This window comes from Tasmannia lanceolata, unplaced genomic scaffold, assembly GCF_043159265.1.
Source record: "Tasmannia lanceolata isolate RefF3 unplaced genomic scaffold, GAP_Taslan_0.1 ptg000006l, whole genome shotgun sequence".
In the NCBI taxonomy this organism is placed as follows: domain Eukaryota; kingdom Viridiplantae; phylum Streptophyta; class Magnoliopsida; order Canellales; family Winteraceae; genus Tasmannia; species Tasmannia lanceolata.
The window spans coordinates 47,695,587-47,713,898 of NW_027518683.1; the positions used below are offsets into that span (position 1 = coordinate 47,695,587).

The 18,312-nt window shown below is 39.1% G+C and overlaps 1 protein-coding gene across 1 annotated transcript; it reads right to left on the bottom strand.

Moving 5' to 3' along the window:
- Positions 1–14,812: 14,812 nt before the first annotated feature.
- On the bottom strand, positions 14,813–16,930 carry LOC143879108 (uncharacterized). Its single transcript, XM_077381293.1, has 2 exons — positions 16,552–16,930; positions 14,813–14,853 (listed from the first exon to the last, which is right to left on the bottom strand). Exons 1-2 carry the CDS (start codon positions 16,928–16,930, stop codon positions 14,813–14,815), a joined length of 420 nt encoding a protein of 139 aa, XP_077237408.1.
- Between the last annotated feature and the right edge of the window lie 1,382 nt (positions 16,931–18,312).

Consider the following 18,312-nt stretch of genomic DNA (forward strand, 5'->3'; position numbering starts at 1 on the left):
CATGTACTCTGTGCATGCATGCATGCATATATGCTGTGTTCTCTCAAGACCTCTTTGTGCGTCCCCAGTTCCGCCCTCCTAGGGATCACAACAAATCTGCCATATATGCTCCCTTTGGTAGTACCTAATTATTTTGCACAATGTAGTGTCAATTGTTAACAGGGCACTCTGAAGTCTGAACTAATTGTGAAATGACATCATTTCTCATATTATCAAGAGATGGTGGGTTAAGAGGAGCAAGAACAGCTTAGATAATTCATAGTGTTGTACTCTAGAATGTCAAAATTGTTGAACCCCTAACAATGCTTTTGGAGTTTATGTTCCTCGACTGAAATAATAGTTTCAAGTGATGCCATGAAATATTGGTTCCATGTTATTCCTATTGGCTATTTAATATACAGTACAACCTGCAGAAGCATAATATGGTTGACAGGAAGCTAATAATAAGAGCAGGCTAATTGTAACAGTAACCAGTGTATGGTCGATGTAAAACAAGGCATAAATGGTGTTATGGTAAGTTGGTGACTGAAGTACATTTGCAAATCTGGAATGAGTGACTAAATTGCAATGGACTATTTAATTTATGGTACAAACTCTGGAACCACAATATGGTTGGCAGCTAATAATAGGACGACACAATGCATCCAAACGGCATACTTTTCGGTCCACATAAATGGTTCACCTCATGGTTTCTTGACTTCTTCCCCTCCACTAATGGGCTTAGGCAAGGGGACCCGCTATCCCCTCTCCTCTTTTGCATCTGTATGGAAATGCTTTCAGTCATCCTGGATAAAGCCCTTTCTAGAGGAAAAATCTCCTCTCCATTCTGCATCTCCCATATCCTATTTGCTGATGATGTTTTCATTTTTGCAGATGCAAATCCATACAACAGCCGGGGGATAAAGGATTGCATCTCAGCTTTCAAAGATTGCTCAGGCCTTGACATAAACAATCTCAAAAGAAAATATTTTTCTCGAAGGGGGACAATTTTTTCAAAAATATTATCAGTACCATCCTCAACATCCCTGAAGGAAATCTCCCCATTAAATATTTGGGGCTTCCCTTGATAGCCACCAGGCTGACATCCTCTGACTGCAATCCACTCATCGAGAAAATAAAAAAACGAATCGCCTCCTGGTCCAACAAGCTGTTGTCCAGAGCTGGGCGGATTGAGCTCACCAGGTCAGTCCTCAACTCATTTCAATTATATTGGTCCACTTCCTTTCACATCCCGATTGGGATTCTCAACAAGATTGAACAAATGCTTCGAAATTTCATATGGGAGGCACAAATATGCATAGATCTTTCCACCCAATTAACTGGGAATCTCTATGTCGTTCAAAAGCCAAAGGGGCGTAGGTCTCAGGAGGCTTCAAGATATTAGCCAAGCCTGCAAATTAAAACAGTTATGGAACATCATCAGAGAAAGAGGCTCTCTCTGGGCAAAATGGTTTCACGCCAAATACATAAAAAAGAGAAATTTTTGGACCATGAATATGCCGAGCAATCCTTCTTGGGGGGCCAGAATTGCCTTTGCAACTAGAGATGATGCAAAAAACCATATCTGTTATAACATTGACGATGGGAAAAATATTGATTTCTGGACGCAACCTTGGCATCCGGACGAACCAATCGTGAACCAATTTCCTGGATGGACTTCACTTGCTAACATCAGCATGGCTGTAAGTATTGATCAAATTTATGAGACAAACAAATGAAACGAAAGCATCACCCAGTGCCTCCCAGGTTTCAAGGACTTGGTGAAAACTGCCATTCAATCACCAGAGGAGGGAAATCTACCAATTTGGAAACCATCAACTGATGGCTCCTTCTCCATCAAGAGCGCATGGAATAACATCAGTAAAAAAAAACCCGACAGTACCCTGGTTTCAAACCATTTGGTTCAAAGGGCATGTTCCTAAACACAGCCTTATTGGGTGGCAGGCTATCCAAAACAAACTCAGTACCACAGACAAGCTCACCCTCCTAGGCATCTCTCATGACACTACTTGCCCCCTGTGTGGTGTTGGTAGAGACGAAGTAAATCAACTGTTTTTTCGATGTTCCTACTCCTCCTTGATTTTTGGAGACCTATCCTATGGAGATTCTCTTCTAGGAAACCAGCAAAAACCCTTGGGGAAGAAGAGAACAGGATCAGAACTAATTTTCAAGGGAAGAAGCAGTCCGCTATTGCAATGCGAATTGCCTTCAACTCTTCCATCTTCCACCTTTGAAGGAGCACAATCTCAGAATTCATTAAGGAAAAACAAACCATAAGCAAGCTATTCTCACGGAAATCTTGTGCTCCATCAGAAATAGATGCATCTTCCTGGGTATGGATGAAGACCCTACTGCTAGAGGCCAATTGTTAGCCTCCACCATGCGTCTCCCTTGCTTTCGGACCCCAAGGCAAATAAATTGTGCACATGGATCCCGCCCTCTGAGGGCTTCGTCAAGATGAACTCAGATGCGTCTCTCTTAAATGACATGCCAAGCATTGGTGGGCTGATTCGAAACCACTCTGGGAACCCGATCGTCGCCTTTTTCAATGGGAAAAGAACCCGGCTCAATCCAGGAACTTGAACTTGAAGCAATCCACCATGGGATCATCCTCTCCATTAACAGATCCTTCCAAAAACTATGGATAGAATCAGATTCCTTACTGGACATCAAGTTTATTCAAGGAGAAAATAAATGCCCCTGGAGGAAAAAAAGGATGCTCTTTGATATTCATAGAAATCTAGAAAATTTTGAAGAATGGAAAATTTCCCACATTTGGATAGAAGGAAACAGAGTTGCATACTATCTCTCAAATAATGATTGGCCGGTAAAAGGAGAAAGTGTCGGTGCAAACAGGAGAAAACTATAAAATGAACAAATGCAAATATATGAACTTCAAGAAGGATGGAAAAGACCAAACCGAATATAGATGATCCTCAATATAAGTAGAGCTGCTGTACTTCTTCGAACGCTTCGCTTAAGACGTTATTCGGCCGTATTCCGGTGCAAGGATCTGACGACCGAACCGTCTCCAGGAGCAGCAACTAAGTATTGGTGTGCACCTACTAAGGCAAAGCTTCGAGTCTCTCTAGTTAAGCAAATCGGGCTCTACAAAACACTCTGAGGCTTCTTGTGTAGATCTTAATCTCACACAAAAAATATGGGACACACCCTTGGCTGGCTTTTCCTTTCTACATCACAATAACGGTAGAGAACTATCTCTTCTCTCTTTTTCTCTTCACATAAGAAAAGCTTTACTTTTTCTCTCTATTTTGAAACTAGCCAAGAGTCTTCATTTTCTGGAATCACCCTTAATGAGAGCATTCACGGTATTCAACTAAAATGAGAAAACCAAAGAATCACCATTAATGGAATACAAAGAGTCACCAAGAAAGGCTAACTCTTTTGTCCTTTTGTGAATGACTCTTGGAAATATGAAAAGTCACCTTAAAGCCTCAACATAATCTTTAATATTTAAACTTAATTGGATTAAAAAATCCAACAACCCCCCACAAGTTTCAAATCATCACAAACTCAGAGAGCTCTAGTCACATTGTGCATAATGAAAATGTCCGAAGACTTGAATTTCCAAATAGATTATCTGAATTGTAGTGTAAGTATATGGTGGACTTAGCCTTGAACCAACACCTTTCTACTTTTCAGTAATCACACATGACTAGATTCAGAGTATGTGTGCGTAGTGGACCAAGCCTTGAACTACCACACTACTCACTAGCTTGCCTGAAACAAATAGCACACACAATGCTCATCCTGGTTCTGCGAGGGCTCTAGGAGTATGCCAGCTCCATAAAAGACACACAGTCTCCACCCTAACATATGTGTGTCCTTTAGTGTGTCCCTGTCAAACACCCCGTACCCAAAGTACTTCAGACCACATTAAGGCTTAAAAGCCAACCTCTTTACCATGACAGGTTTATGTGTGGGCTCTAGCAATCTTTCAGATTACATAGGAGATGGCAAATCTCCACCTGCACATAGGTGAGCTCCTCAGAGTATACATAATACTCAGGACTCATTAAAGCACTAATACCAACCTCAACTCAGATATATTTCTATATGGGCTCTAGGAGTCATGACTACTCAGACCACATAAGAGGTGATATGCCTCTACCCATACATAGGCGAGTCTTTCAGTGTGCTCCTCTCAGGCACCCCTCACCCGTAGTGTTTCAGACTCATTAAGGTTTAAAAACCATCCTTCACACATTACAGGAAAGAGACTATCTCTACAACAAATGCATAGTCTTTTTTGCAACACATGCAATTAGACCCTTGTGCAACACATGCACTTAGTCCTTTATGCAACAAATGCAAGCAATTATGAATCAGTCTACTTGTGTTTTATTCTTTGAACCATGAATGACACAATTAGGTAGACAAGTCTTTGAACCATAAATGACATTGCAATGGTAGATATAAACACAAATGACCATTCCCAAATGCAAATGACCATAACTCAAATGGACATAAGTCCCATTCTGGCGGTTGTCTGCAGCACCAATTCCGTTTTCAGACCTTTTGTCATAGGATCAGCAACATTCTCTGATGATCGCCGATCACTGCAATGATTCCTCGACTTATCAGATCAGATAGATAGATGTGCTTCAGACGAAGAGTCATCTTTCTTCCATTGAAGAGTTTGTTTTCTGCAACAGTGCTGGCCGCTTGATTATCACAAAAGATAGTGATTGCTGACAAATGCAATTTCCTCAACGGAAGATCTAGCAGAAGATCTTTTAGCCACTTAGCCTCATTTCCAGCACTTTCCAAAGCAAAAAACTCTGACTCCATAGAAGACTTAGCTATCATGGTCTGCTTCTTGGATTTTCATGACATCGCAGCACCTCCCGAGGTGAAAACAAAGCCTCTAGTCGATCTAGACTCGTCTGGCTTTGAACACCAACTGGCATTTGAGAAATCTTCTACAACTGATGGATAACCGGGGAAAAACAAATAATAGTTGAGAGTACCTTTCAAGTATCTCATCAATCTCTGGATTGCATTCCAATGTTCCTTATCTGGATTGCTCTGAGCATCCCCACTGCAAATGCGATATCTGGCCTGGTGCAGCTCATTGCATACATTAGACTACCAATTATCTTTGAGTACTTCAATTGCTTTACAGTTCTTCCAGTATTGCCATGAAGCTTCTGGTTGTAGTCATAGAATTGATAACTCGGCCAAATCAAAATATCCATATTTTTTCAGCATGCTCTCAATGTAATGAGATTGAGACAAACCAATCCCAGACTCTGTCCTCAGAAGTCTGATCCATAGGATAGTATTGGCAGCTCCAAGGTCTTTCATACTAAAATGTAATGAAAGAAAACCTTTCTCAAAAGTAACAATCTGTATATCTGTCCCAATGATCAGCATGTTATCTACATAGAGACAGATGATTACTGCCTTATCCCCATCAACCTTGTTGTATAGGCATTTATCAGAGTTACTGATATAAAATCCATCACTCCTGAGGACTTTGTCAAACTTCCTGTGCCATAGCTTTGGAGCTTGTTTTAGACCGTAGAGAGATCTAATCAACCTGCACACTTTGATCTGTTGACCTTCAACACTGAATCCTTCTGGTTGTTGCATATACAGTTCCTCAGTTAGATCACCATTCAGGAATTCTGTTTTCACATCCATCTGATGCATAATCATTCCTTCTATTGCTACTAAAGCAATAAGAACACGAACTATTGTAATCCGACAAACTGGTGCATAAGTGTCAAAGAAGTCTATACCTTCTTTCTGAGTGAAGCCTTTAGCCACCAATCTAGTTTTATATTTCTCTATGGAACCGTCTGCACGCAACTTCTTCTTGAAGACCCACTTGCAACCAATGGGCTTAGCACCATCAAGAAGATCTACTAGCTCCCAAGTATTGTTCTGGATCAATGAGTCCATCTCATCATTAACAGATTCTTTCCAGAGTAGAGCTTCTCTGGAACTCATCGCTTCTTTGAATGTATGTGGATCTGCTTCAACACTGTATGTCATAAAGTCATCCCCAACAGACTTAGCTTTCTTGATTCGCTTTGAATGAGGCTCATGAGATTCAGGAATGATGGAATCATCATTCACATCAACTTCCTTAGACATGGTTGAATCTCCATTGATAACCTCCTGAGAAGCTGATAGGGAGACAAGTCCCTTTGGTTCAGTAGACTCTCCTACATGAGAGTTTTCCGGCAGATCACTAAGTGTAACATTCTTGTCTTTGATGAACCTGTCTTCAAAGAACTCAACATCTTTGGCCTCAATGATCGAGTTAGTGCCAAGATCTAGAAACCTTCGAGCATCACTGTCTTCAGTGAACCCAAAAAATAAGCACATATTAGCCCTTGGGCCAATCTTTGGTCTCCTGATATCTGGTATTCTGACATACGAAAGACGCCCCCACACTTTAAGAATATCCAAACTAGGTGGATAACCATACCAAAGTTCATGTGGCGCGATCTCTGTCTTTGAATACGGAACCCTGTTCAGGATAAAATTTGCAGTCAAGAGAGCTTCACCCCAATAACATGAAGGAAGTCCAGCAGTGATGACCATCGAGTTCACAATCTCAGTGAGCGTGCGATTCTTCCTTTCAGCAATTCCATTTGATTGAGGTGAGTAAGAGGCAGTGGTTTCTTCCACAATATTGAAATACGCATTTGCCTCATTGGACTGGTATTCACCACCTCTGTCATTTCTGAACTTCTTTACAAGTCGACTCTGTTGCTTCTCAACCCTGACTCGGAATTCTACAAACTTCCCAAAAGCTTCATCTTTTGACTTGAACAAGTACACATGACAGAATCGAGTGCGATCATCGATGAAAGTGACAAAATACTTCATACCTCCTCTTGTAGTGAAGCTTATAAAATCACACGTATAAGAGTGAATCAAATCAAGACACTATGTACTCCTAGTAACTTAGGAAAGGGCTTTCTAATAATTTTGGCTTGTGCACACACTTCACACTTTCCAGGTTTATCACCCCCACAACTCAGAAGAACAAGTAGAACCAGTAATTTCATTAACAACAGAAGATACAGTGCTCATTTTGTACATTCCATCAGTGCGGTAGGCATTTCCAAAATACACATTGTTATAAGAAAGAACATCCTTACCACCTTGAAAATCAAGACGCATACCAGCATCACATAGAAGATTGCCAGACACCAAATTCTTAGCTATGGATGGAACATGCTTGACATTCTTCAGAGTAAAAGTCTTCCCAGACGTGAGTGTCAACACAATAATCCCAGAACCGAGCACATCAATAGTAGAGCGATCCGCCATAGCCACTTTCTCCTTTGAAGCCACATAAGAAGAAAATAGTGACTTGTCGGTGCACACATGACAAGTAGCACCAGTGTCTAGCCACCAATCAGTAGCTTCGAAGTACCACCTGTTGACACGCCATTTTGACCGAACCCCTAATAGCTTTGATTAAATGAAAACCCTATCAAATAGGTGAACTAGAGTCCCAAATTTGTCCCTAGAGTAGTTTAGGATCCCAATTAGGTCCCCGTAAAATTTCACCAAAATCCGCCAAGAATTGCCTAATAAAACGAGCCAAGTTAGATAGAGAGTGAAATATCCTGTAAGGCGGCCAGTTTTTACACTAGAGCAGAAAGGAGGGTGCATTATCCTTGTAATGTCACACATAAAAAGTTTTACTTGAAATTACCATTTTTTAGTTAAAACACAAAATATACATAAAATGGGATATCTTGTAAACTTAAAGGGGTAAATTTTTTTGCCTAAAATATATAAATAGAGGGTGTGAGCTCTCATTTAGAGAAGAATTAAGGTTCTTAATCTAATTTTAGATTCTAGAGAGAGCTTTCTAGAGAGAGAGAGAGAGAATTCTAGAGTGAAAGAGTTTTAGAGAGAGAAAAAATATCTAGAGAATGAAAGGAGGAGAAGAAGCTTTCAAAGAGAGATAAAGAGAAGAGTCTAAGAGATGCTAGAATTTAAAGTTTCTCACACAAGGTTGATGAATTTTAAGTTATTTTAAGTTTTCTTTTGAAAATTAGCTTAAAAATGATAAATCTAGGCTAAATATATATGAAAATGGTTAGATCTAACAACCTAGGGCTAAAATTCATCAAAACATGTCTAAAATCATGTATAATAATAAGATCTAAAGCAATTCACCTCGAATTTTGAGTTTTGGTTGAATGTTGATGCAAAAATGGTGAAATTACATGCTGTCCAGCATCTTTTTTGCCCATTTTCATCAATTTTCGGCCAGATCTGAGTGAAAATATTTAGATCTGATGTGTTAGGCTTTGGAATTCAAAAATATATATGTTAATATGTGTGTGATGTGAATATCTAGTAAAATCCATGATAGATATGGGGTTTTGATGTGAAATGCTCTTGTAAGATGTTGAAAATGTTGAAATACATATTGTCCAGATTTGTATTTGTACTTTTTGCTAAATTTCGGTTAGAATTAGCAAAAGTAATACACATAAAAGTTGTAGATCTTTTCAAGACCTTCGATTTGATATATTTTAAGCTAAAATTGGGTTAGAAAAAAATATATAGCTATTTTACTATTTCAGTCATTTTCAAAGGCTCAAATGGGAAATCTCCTTGATTTTTCTCGTTTCTATCATCTTAAGCTTGGAATTTGAGCCTAATATTCATTAATTAAAGTTTGGAAAGATATGTAATGCAAAGGGTTAGAACTAGGCTTCTTAGATGTAAATTTTGGCTTTGAAATGTCTTGAAAAATCTCAAAATTACATGATGTCCAGATTTAGTTTTGATCATTTTTCACAATTTTCGATTAAATTTGAAAGAAATGGACCACATAGGGTTGTAGAGCACTCCAAGGCCTTCAATTTGACATATCATGGCCCTAATTTGGCTAAGGAAAAAAATTATGACATTTTTAAGATTTCGGCCAAAAACACCCTATTTCCAGCTTGCGGCTTGACCGGAGATGGCCGTTTTCCGGCCACTTATGGCCAAATCCAGCTGGAGTTGTCAACTCGGAAAGTTTTTCTCAATGAATTTTCTGAAACTTTGTTGTTGAACACTTTTCCAAAAAATGTATTTTAGTTTCTATTTTTTGCAAAACAAAATTGAAACTTTTCAAAACAAAACTGCATAAATTAAATATGAAATCAGCCCAAAGATGGCCATTTCCTGACCACTTTCAGTGAGAACCGGCCGAAGTGCATAACTAATAAAATGTTCCCCGATGTGTCTCCTACAACTTTGATGTGTATCACATTTACTATTTTTGCCATTTGGATAGTGTGATTTTTAATACAAATTTTCAGCTTCCATGTATAAGGCAAATGCATGCTTTTGATGCTTGATTCATGCCTAGCCTAGTTTGTGACGGATGAGTTAAAATGCTTTGAATGTTTTGAGTTTAGTTTCTTATATTATACATGTTATAGGCTTTCACTCATGCTTAAGTTAATTGTTTTGAGTCTTGCTATATTTGGATGCCTTGAATTTCATACTTTGTGATGCAAAAATGTTAAATGCATGCAAGTGGAAATCAAAACTAAAATGAAAGATGTGAAAATGATTAACTAAAACATGTTAGGAGGCAAGCTCAGTTACATTAGAAAGTTACTCATAGAAGGCATGCATGGCCTCATTTATAGAACGCTCTCTAAGTTGTACCCCAACTTGTACCCCCTACTAGTTGGAGACCAACTTGGTCTGCTAGTTGCCTAATCCCTTATTTATTATTGCAAGGGCAATGATAAGGATACTTGGAGCCCGCCTTTGTGTCTATGAGACTTGCCCAGTCTCACAGCACCCTTGCTTATTTTCTCTTCATTTAGGAGTCAGTCTTTGACTTATTTGCCTCCATATTTTGGTACCGTTAATAGCGAGTCTTTGACTTATTTACCCTCTATTTTGGTAGTGTTATTAGAGAGTCTCTGACTCATTTGCACTCCCTCTTTAGTGTTGTTAGTTAGGAGTTTCACCTTTAGAGTTGTTGTTACTTCACCTTGGTTAGAGAATAACTCAGTCTTATTAGAGCTTACCTGCTTGGGATCCTAGATCATTTTCATTTACTTTGGGACACTAGTTTACTCATTTTGGGATTATTTCACTTTTAGTGAGTTTACTTGTTTAGGGGTTTCCCTTTCTAGCCTTAGGGTTTAGCCCTACTATGCTTATTTGTTTGGTTGAAAAATATTTTTTTTTAAATCCAAAAATCTTAAAAATTTAAAATTCAAAAACATTGTAATATTTGAAAACCAGAAAATATTGAAACATCCAAAAAGTTTAAGATTTTTAGGAGCGTATTAGGAAAGTTTGTTTTCGAACTACGTTGGCTTAATCCTCTCCCACGAGGTACGTAGGCAGCTTGGGATTTTTATCATAAGTCCAGTCAAACTTTGTAAATAGAACTTTATAAATCTTTAAAAAAATTATTCAAACAACTTTAAAACCTTGTTTTCAAAAAGCTCTTCCTTTAGAGTTAGGATTTTGTCTTAGATGCGTTGAGTATTTTGGGTGTTTTGTGTTTGTGTTAGAGTTAGGAGTCTGTCCTCACCTCTGTCCGGTCAGTTGGCAATCCACATCATCGACTGATGACTAGAATAAAATGCGCTATTAATCCCATAGTTTTCCTAAAGACACACAGCCTAGTTGCACATAGGATATAGGAACCACTTGCATTAGTTTAGGGTTAAAAACTTACATTTAGTCAGGACAAATAGGGTGTCTTAAAAGTTACATTACACTTGAACTTAAGTGATCGCACAAGAAGCTTTAAAACTAGTCGAATCTAGTTGATAGAGTCTAGGATAGTGGTCTTAGATGTGTTAGGCATCATAATTTAGAATAGGCGCGCAAGAACTACGTGGCCTTGATTCCTGTAGAGGCGGGGGGGGTACATAGGTGGCTTGGATGGATGTAAGGCTATCCAAGATTCGAGCGAAAATGCTTAGAGTTTTAAGATTTGTTGTTAGCATTTTAGGATTTGAGTTTGTTATTCAGCATTGTTTCTTGCATAAGATCATGCTAGTCTGTTTACTCCTTTCTTATGGTTATCTTTATTTCTTACATAGTCTCACATATTTACGCATATCTAGTTGTAGTGCACTTATTCTTTTACTATTTTCTTATTGCTATCTCACATGTTTAGTTATAGTTCTTTACTGCTATCTCACATGTTTAGTTATAGTTATTTACTGCTTTTCTTATTGTTATCCCACATGTTTAGTTATAACTATTTACTGTTTTCTTTATTGCTATATCACATGCTTGTAGTCTTTTACTGCTTTCCAGCTTATTACATCTCATCATATCTGCTCTTTTATCACTTGCTTAGCTGTAGTTATGCATGTATATGTTTACTGTTTTCCTAGATGTGATGAGTTAGGTCTAGATGGGATGTATAGAGACCGGAAGCAGGATTATCTGTTATCGGATTGACTTTAATTTTCTTCGCCTCTTTGAGAGATGGTGGATTCTAGTGATCATTTTAATGATAGATGATACTGGTTCTAGCTCTCTTTAGGCATGGATGTTAGATGTGATGTCTGGAGATAGATAGCAGGGTTATTTGGCATTGGATGAGCTCTAGTTTTCTTTGTCTCTTTGAGAGACAGTGGATTCTAGTGTTTATTCGAATGTCAGGTGATACTGATATCATTTCTCTTTATGATTTGTTTGTTTTCTTTTACCCATTCCTGGGTCATGCATGTTTAGGTAGACATTTTCTCGCGGATATTTGTTCCCATTTCACATGAGTTTCGCCCAAAACTCTTCAAAGTCAATAAAATATGGCATAAGAGACCGAGTGCGCTCTGGTGAGTTGGATGCCTACCACCTTCCCAACTCGTAATCAGGCACATACTCTTTCTTCTCTGGTTATCCGTTGCAAACAGAGCATTTATTTTGGTTCCATGGCCTATCCATGGATGACGACTCTTTGTCATTTTAGGTACGTCTTGGTTTCGAGCCTTGGCTCCGGATCAAGAGGTATCTCATATATCGCCATAGGGCGTTTTGTTTCGAGAGTTCCTTGCTAGAGCTCTCCTTCATGTAGAGATCCAAAGGACCGATGGGGACTCGTTATTCGCCGCCTCCTCAGGATCGGGGTCCACACATCCACATGAGAGATTACTGCCACAAAATCTGAAATCTCTTCAAAATCGGGTTTCTCCTCTTTAACAGTGTAATAGATTTTTAGAAGTTGCATTCCAAAAATCACTTTTCGACGCCAAGCGTTGAAATCAGAACCGTCGAAGTTCTCAAGTTTTAGACCATCAATACCCATAGCTCTTGCAGTATCCATCTTATACGAATAATGTCTTAAGATTGTTGGTGCAAACAGGGGTAAACTATAAAATGAACAACTGCAAATATATGAACTTTAAGAAGGATGGAAAAGACCAAATCGAATATAGATGATCCTCAATATAAGTAGACCTGTTGTACGTCTTCGAACGCTTCGCTTAAGACGTCATTCGGCCCTATTCTGGTGCAAGGATCTGACGACCGAACCGTCTCCAAGAGCAGCAACTAAGTGTTGGTGTGCACCTACCAAACACTTTAAAGGCAAAACTTCGAGTCTCTCTAGTTAAGCAAATCGGGCTCTACAAAACACTCTGAGGCTTCTTGTGTAGATCTTAATCTCACACCAAAAAATATGAGACACACCCTTGGTTGGCTTTTCCTTTCTCACACCACAACAATGGTAGAGAACTATCTCTTCTCTCTTTTTCTCTTCACATAAGAAAAGCTGTACTTTTTCTCTCTATTTAGAAACTAGCCAAGAGTCTCTTCATTTTCTGGAATCACCCTTAATGAGAGCATTTAAGGCATTCAACTAAAATGAGAAAACCAAAGAACCATCATTAATGGAATACAAAGTCACCAAGAAAGGCCAACTCTTTTGTCCTTTTGTGAATGACTCTTGGAGTACCAATGAATATGAAAAGCCTCTATAAATCCTCAGAACAGAAAGCATCCCACCCGAAGATCTTCCACAGTCTCTTTAGGATGTTCTATTAGAAGATGCCTTGGGTGTGGCCTATATGCGATTGTAATTGTTTGGTCTAGCTTCTGTATTTTTGTGTTTTCTGTACTCTGCTTGGGGTCTGCCTAACCACATTTACTAATAAAAAAAAGAAAAGAAGGAACAAGCTAATCGAAAACAGTATGCAGTTATGTGGTCAACATAAAGAAAAACATGTATGATGTTATGGTAATCTGCTGGCCATGAAGTAAATTTGTGAGAGAAATCTCTAAGTATTCTTTAAGTGGTCAAATTCTGTGATGAAACTGTGACGCATGATGAGTTTCGTTGACAAAATTTTGTTGGTTGATTCCAACCATTTCATTATGACATCTTTCACTGTAGGGTCAAATGTTTTGGATTTGAAGCATTGTATATTGAGATTTCTTAGAGGTTTTCTGCATTGTATTTCCAGGTTCTGTCTGTCTTAACAGTTTTACTAGTGAGGAAGATTCCATGTCATTCCTATAGTCCCTCTACGAGTGCATGTGTTTCATCTTGTTGAACTATTCTAGCGATGTTGAAGTCTTGAGCACAAAGAAAAATTTATGATTTATTCTCTTACGGTCTTGAGTGGGGGCCCACCTGGGTATGGGATTTGGTGGGACCCGGCCTGGTATGGGACAGGTTTAAAGGGCCTTGCCTCACGCGTTCCATCAGCTCTCGAACTTTTGACGTATTGGTCCCATACCAGGCTGGGTCCCAGCTAGTCCCATACCCAGGTGGGCCCCTACTCAGGACCGTAACATGCCACCACGCTTCCGCATCCGCCGTTTTCGGCAGCCCACTCGGTGACGGCTTTCACTGTGGCCATTTTTCCAAGTAGCCCTTTCAACATGTCACCCTTTCAGTGACTCGAACACGGGATGTAGTGGCTGCTCTAATACCAAATGTTAAGTACCTTACCAAGACGCCAAAAGCTCCAGAGCTGATGGAACGAGTTAGGCAAGGCCCTTTAAATCCGTCTCATACAAGCCTGGGTCCCACCTAGTCCCACACCCAGGCAAGCCCCCATTCTGGACCTAGGCTGGGTCCCACCCAGTCCCATACCCAGGTGGGCCCCACTCAGGACCGTAACATATTCTTTAGTACTTTTAGTTAGATCTCATATGCTATTAGCAGATTGTATCATGAAATCTCACGTTATGTTGCCTGGTTCATTGGTTCACGTTTAGGGGTCAGGGTTCAAACCTTCCATATGTAGACTTTTAGTTTAGGGTATGCTTTTTTGGTTCACTTATTTTGTTTTATTTGGTTTTACTAGTTTGGCGTTCTCTATCAAAGTCTTTGGTTGTAGTTAGGAAAACCATTTAAACCTTCTTAAATCCCTAAATAAATGGGTGTAGAAAGTTGAGGCTCAAAAGTCAAAAGTGGCAAGTGGAATACACACATACATATGTGCACACACATACATGGGAGCTGGAAATAAGAAAATAAAAAAGTTGGTTAGTAATTCAATAGTTTTGTTGAATTAGCACAAACTAAATCTGGAACCGGTCTGTGGAGTAAGGTATTGAGCAAACCAAGGAATACCAAATCTACTATGATGTTCCACAAGTGATACCCTTGTAAAGGAAAACCAAAGCAATAACAAAAATAACCTCACATTTCATAACTAAAATATCAAAGTAATGATTAATGCGGACCCATTAGAGTCAAATCAAATCTCATCTCTCCCCAAGAGTCAAACAAATAAATAATAATGTCTTTACATTTTATTCAAGTACTTACTTTCTAATAAACTGAAATAACTAAACTAAATCTCGAAGTCCAAATCCAATTCCAAAGCTAAGCGTCCTGTTCCTCGTTATCTTCACGAGGGCCAAGACCTGAAAAATATTAAATAACCACAGTCAGCTGATAAGCTCAGTACATAATAAAGCACTACTGTAAGCACAGTCTAACATGACAGGGTTCAATAGGGTCAGATAGTCAAAGTCAAAGCTGAGTTCAAAGGTCTTAACTGATTCATTAGGCATAAACAGTTATAAGTGCATGCCAAATATGGTTCTAAATTCCAAGTCTAAGTTCGGATCAAAGTCGGAGATTTCAGAGTTCATGTACAGAGGGTTCATAGTTCAAATACACTTTAGAGTCATCGGCATGGTTCAGAAGACATGTTATTGCTTATACACCGACAATCCACGGTGTTCGGAATCAGTTCCCGAAGTTCAGATACAAGCCGACAGGGCCAACGTTTTATCCCACTGACAGGCCAGAAGTTCCAGTGTACTACCCCCACGGTGGGTCCAGAGTTGCCAAATGTTTTACCCCCCATATGGCAGGGTTCAGAAATCATCTAAGCCTCCACAGAAGTGTTCGAGGTTCATATTCAAATGATTCAAAACATTCAAAGTTCAAACTGATAGTTCACGGTTCAGAGTTCAGAACAGATGTTCATAACAGTATTTTAGAACAGTTATTTCAAAGGTTCAGAAGAGTAACAGTAGGTGAAACAAAATAGCATGCTAGCCTCAAAGCTAGTTCAGAAGTTCAAAAGTGTCAATATAGATTTCCAAAGTCAATGTGAGGAGGGTTTACGAATACCCAAAGTAGTACGTTATTACTTACCTCAAAGAAGTTCGATTCCTTTCTTAATTCGGACTACGATTCAATATCCTGATATGAACAGAACATAAGTGACAAATAAGGGCCCATTTGAATAAGTTATGAATTTATGAAGTTTTGAAAAAATTGTCGCGCCAGACGTTTGAGAATTACGGACGTCCGGGAATACGGACGTCTGAGAATTACGGACGTCCGAGGATCCATCTGTCTCCAAACTTGGTACTCACGGACGTTTGCCATTTTTTCGGGCGTCCGGCCCACGCGCGGACCCAGATTTCTCCAAAACGCGATTTTCACCATTTTTTGTCAGTGGCCATAACTCCTTCGTTTGGGGTTCAAATCGCGCGAGGTCGGATCCGATGGATTCGTATCGGCGAGAGGAATCCATTAAATTCGATTTCACGCTCCAAATTCATATGTATAATTTAAGAAAGAAATCACCAAAGATTCTACGCTGAATCTCCAAAGTTCTAATTTCTGAATTCAGATTCATACATATTGATTTTGAGTTCGTTGGAATTGTAAATCAATATCGGGTCCAAGAAAACTCAAGATCAACCCAAAGATTCTTATTTCTAATCCGTATTAATCAAAGTTCTTGTTTCTTTTATCTTTTCAAACCCTTATTTTAGGGTTTCTAATATTCCAAATCGTTCTTAGATTGAAAATCTTACCTTTGTTCGTGGCTTCAACTTCGAAATCACGATCTCCTCGGTCTTCTCATTCTCTTTCTCTGATTTCAGTCTCTGGGGCTTAACAAAACGTTTGGGGTTTGTTTAGCCACAAAAAGATGTATTTATAGGCTTTATTAGGAAGCCCTAATTAGAGTTAATTTCAAACGGACAAAAACGCCCCTCTTTTTAAAGAGGGAGACGAAAATTTAAGTGGGGGGTATTTTGGGTATTTAATTCTACCCTCCTTACACAAAAATTCATCCTCGTAATTTACTTATCACGTACCTGAGTTCTCAAACAGAAACAGATATTTCGATTTCATTTTCTCTTCCAGCTCCAAGGTGGCTTCACGTTCTGAGTGATTCCGCCATTGAACTTTCACACATGGAATAGTCCTTCGCCTGAGAACTTGGTCCTTACGATCAACAATACGAATATGTTGTTCTTCAAATGACAGATCTTCTCTCAGATTTAGAGGTTCTAATTCAATCACATGGTTCGGATCCGAAATGTACTTTCGTAACAAAGACACATGAAACACATTGTGTACTCCAGATAGTGATGGAGGTAAAGCTAATCGATAAGCCACCTTTCCAATATTTTCTAATATTTCATATGGTCCCACAAATCTTGGGTTGAGTTTTCCTCTAACCCCAAACCGCATCACTCCCTTGGTGGGTGACACTTTCAGAAGTACCTTATCTCCGATCTGAAATTCCAATTCTCTTCGTCTGACATCCGTAAAGCTCTTTTGCGGGCTCTGTGCCGTGCGAAGATGCTCTCTAATCAAATGAATTTTGTCCACTGCTTGCTGAACCAAATCCGGGCCTAAGAGTTTTCTTTCACCCACATCATCCCAGCATATGGGTGATCTACATCTCCTTCCATAAAGGCCTCAAACGGTGCTATCTTAATACTGGCCTGATAACTGTTATTGTAGGAGAATTCAATCAAGGGAAGATGGTCATCCCAAGATCCTTTCAAATTCATAACACAAGCCCTGAGCATATCTTCTAATATTTGAATAGTTCTTTCAGATTGTCCATCTGTCTGAGAATGGAAAGCTGTACTGAATTTAAGGGAAGATCCCATTGCTGAATGTAAGTTATTCCAAAACTGAGATACAAAACGAGTGTCTCTATATGATATAATAGTTTTAGGCACACCATGATACTTCACTATTTGATCAACATATAACCGGGCTAACCTTTCGGGTGTCAAGCTGGTTCTAATAGGTATGAAATAAGCTGTCTTTGTCAATCTGTCAACAACTACCCACACGAAATCATTGCTTGAGGGAGTACGAGGTAGAGCTGACACAAAATCCATTGTAATCTCCTCTCACATCCATTCTGGGATGAGAAGTGGTTGCAATGTTCCGGGTGGTCTCTGATGTTCTGCCTTAATCACCTGACAAGTCAGACACTGAGATACATACTGAGCTATTTCTCTTTTCATATTATTCCACAAGAAATTTCCTTTCAAGTCCTTATACATTTTTGTACATCCAGGGTGTACAGAGTAATGCGAATTGTGCGCTTCCTTCAAAATTTCATTTTTCAAAACAGAGTCATTCGGAACACGAATGCGGTTACCAAACATCAAGGTACTGTCATTGTGAGTTCGAAATTCAGATTCAGATCCATCTTTTAATTTATTTCCGATTTTACAAAATTCTGGGTCGAATTCCTGAGCTATTCTGTTTCTTTCTTGTAATGTGGGCCGTACTTAGAGTGCTGCCATCAGTACCCCAAAGTTGGAACCACGAATTTCTATTTCTGATCTTCGGAGGTCTTCTAAGATATACTTCTGAGAAGTGATCAAAGTTGTCAAATTCACAGATGACTTCCGACTTAGAGCATCAGCTACCACATTAGCCTTCCCAGGGTGATAGCTTATGGTCAAGTCGTAGTCCTTCAATAGCTCTAGTTATGATTGGATTGGCAAACTCTGCCTCATGTTCAATTCTTTCTGAATAAATATATACTTCAGACTCTTATGATCAGTGAAGATTTCACAAGGTTCTCCATACAGATAATGCCTCCA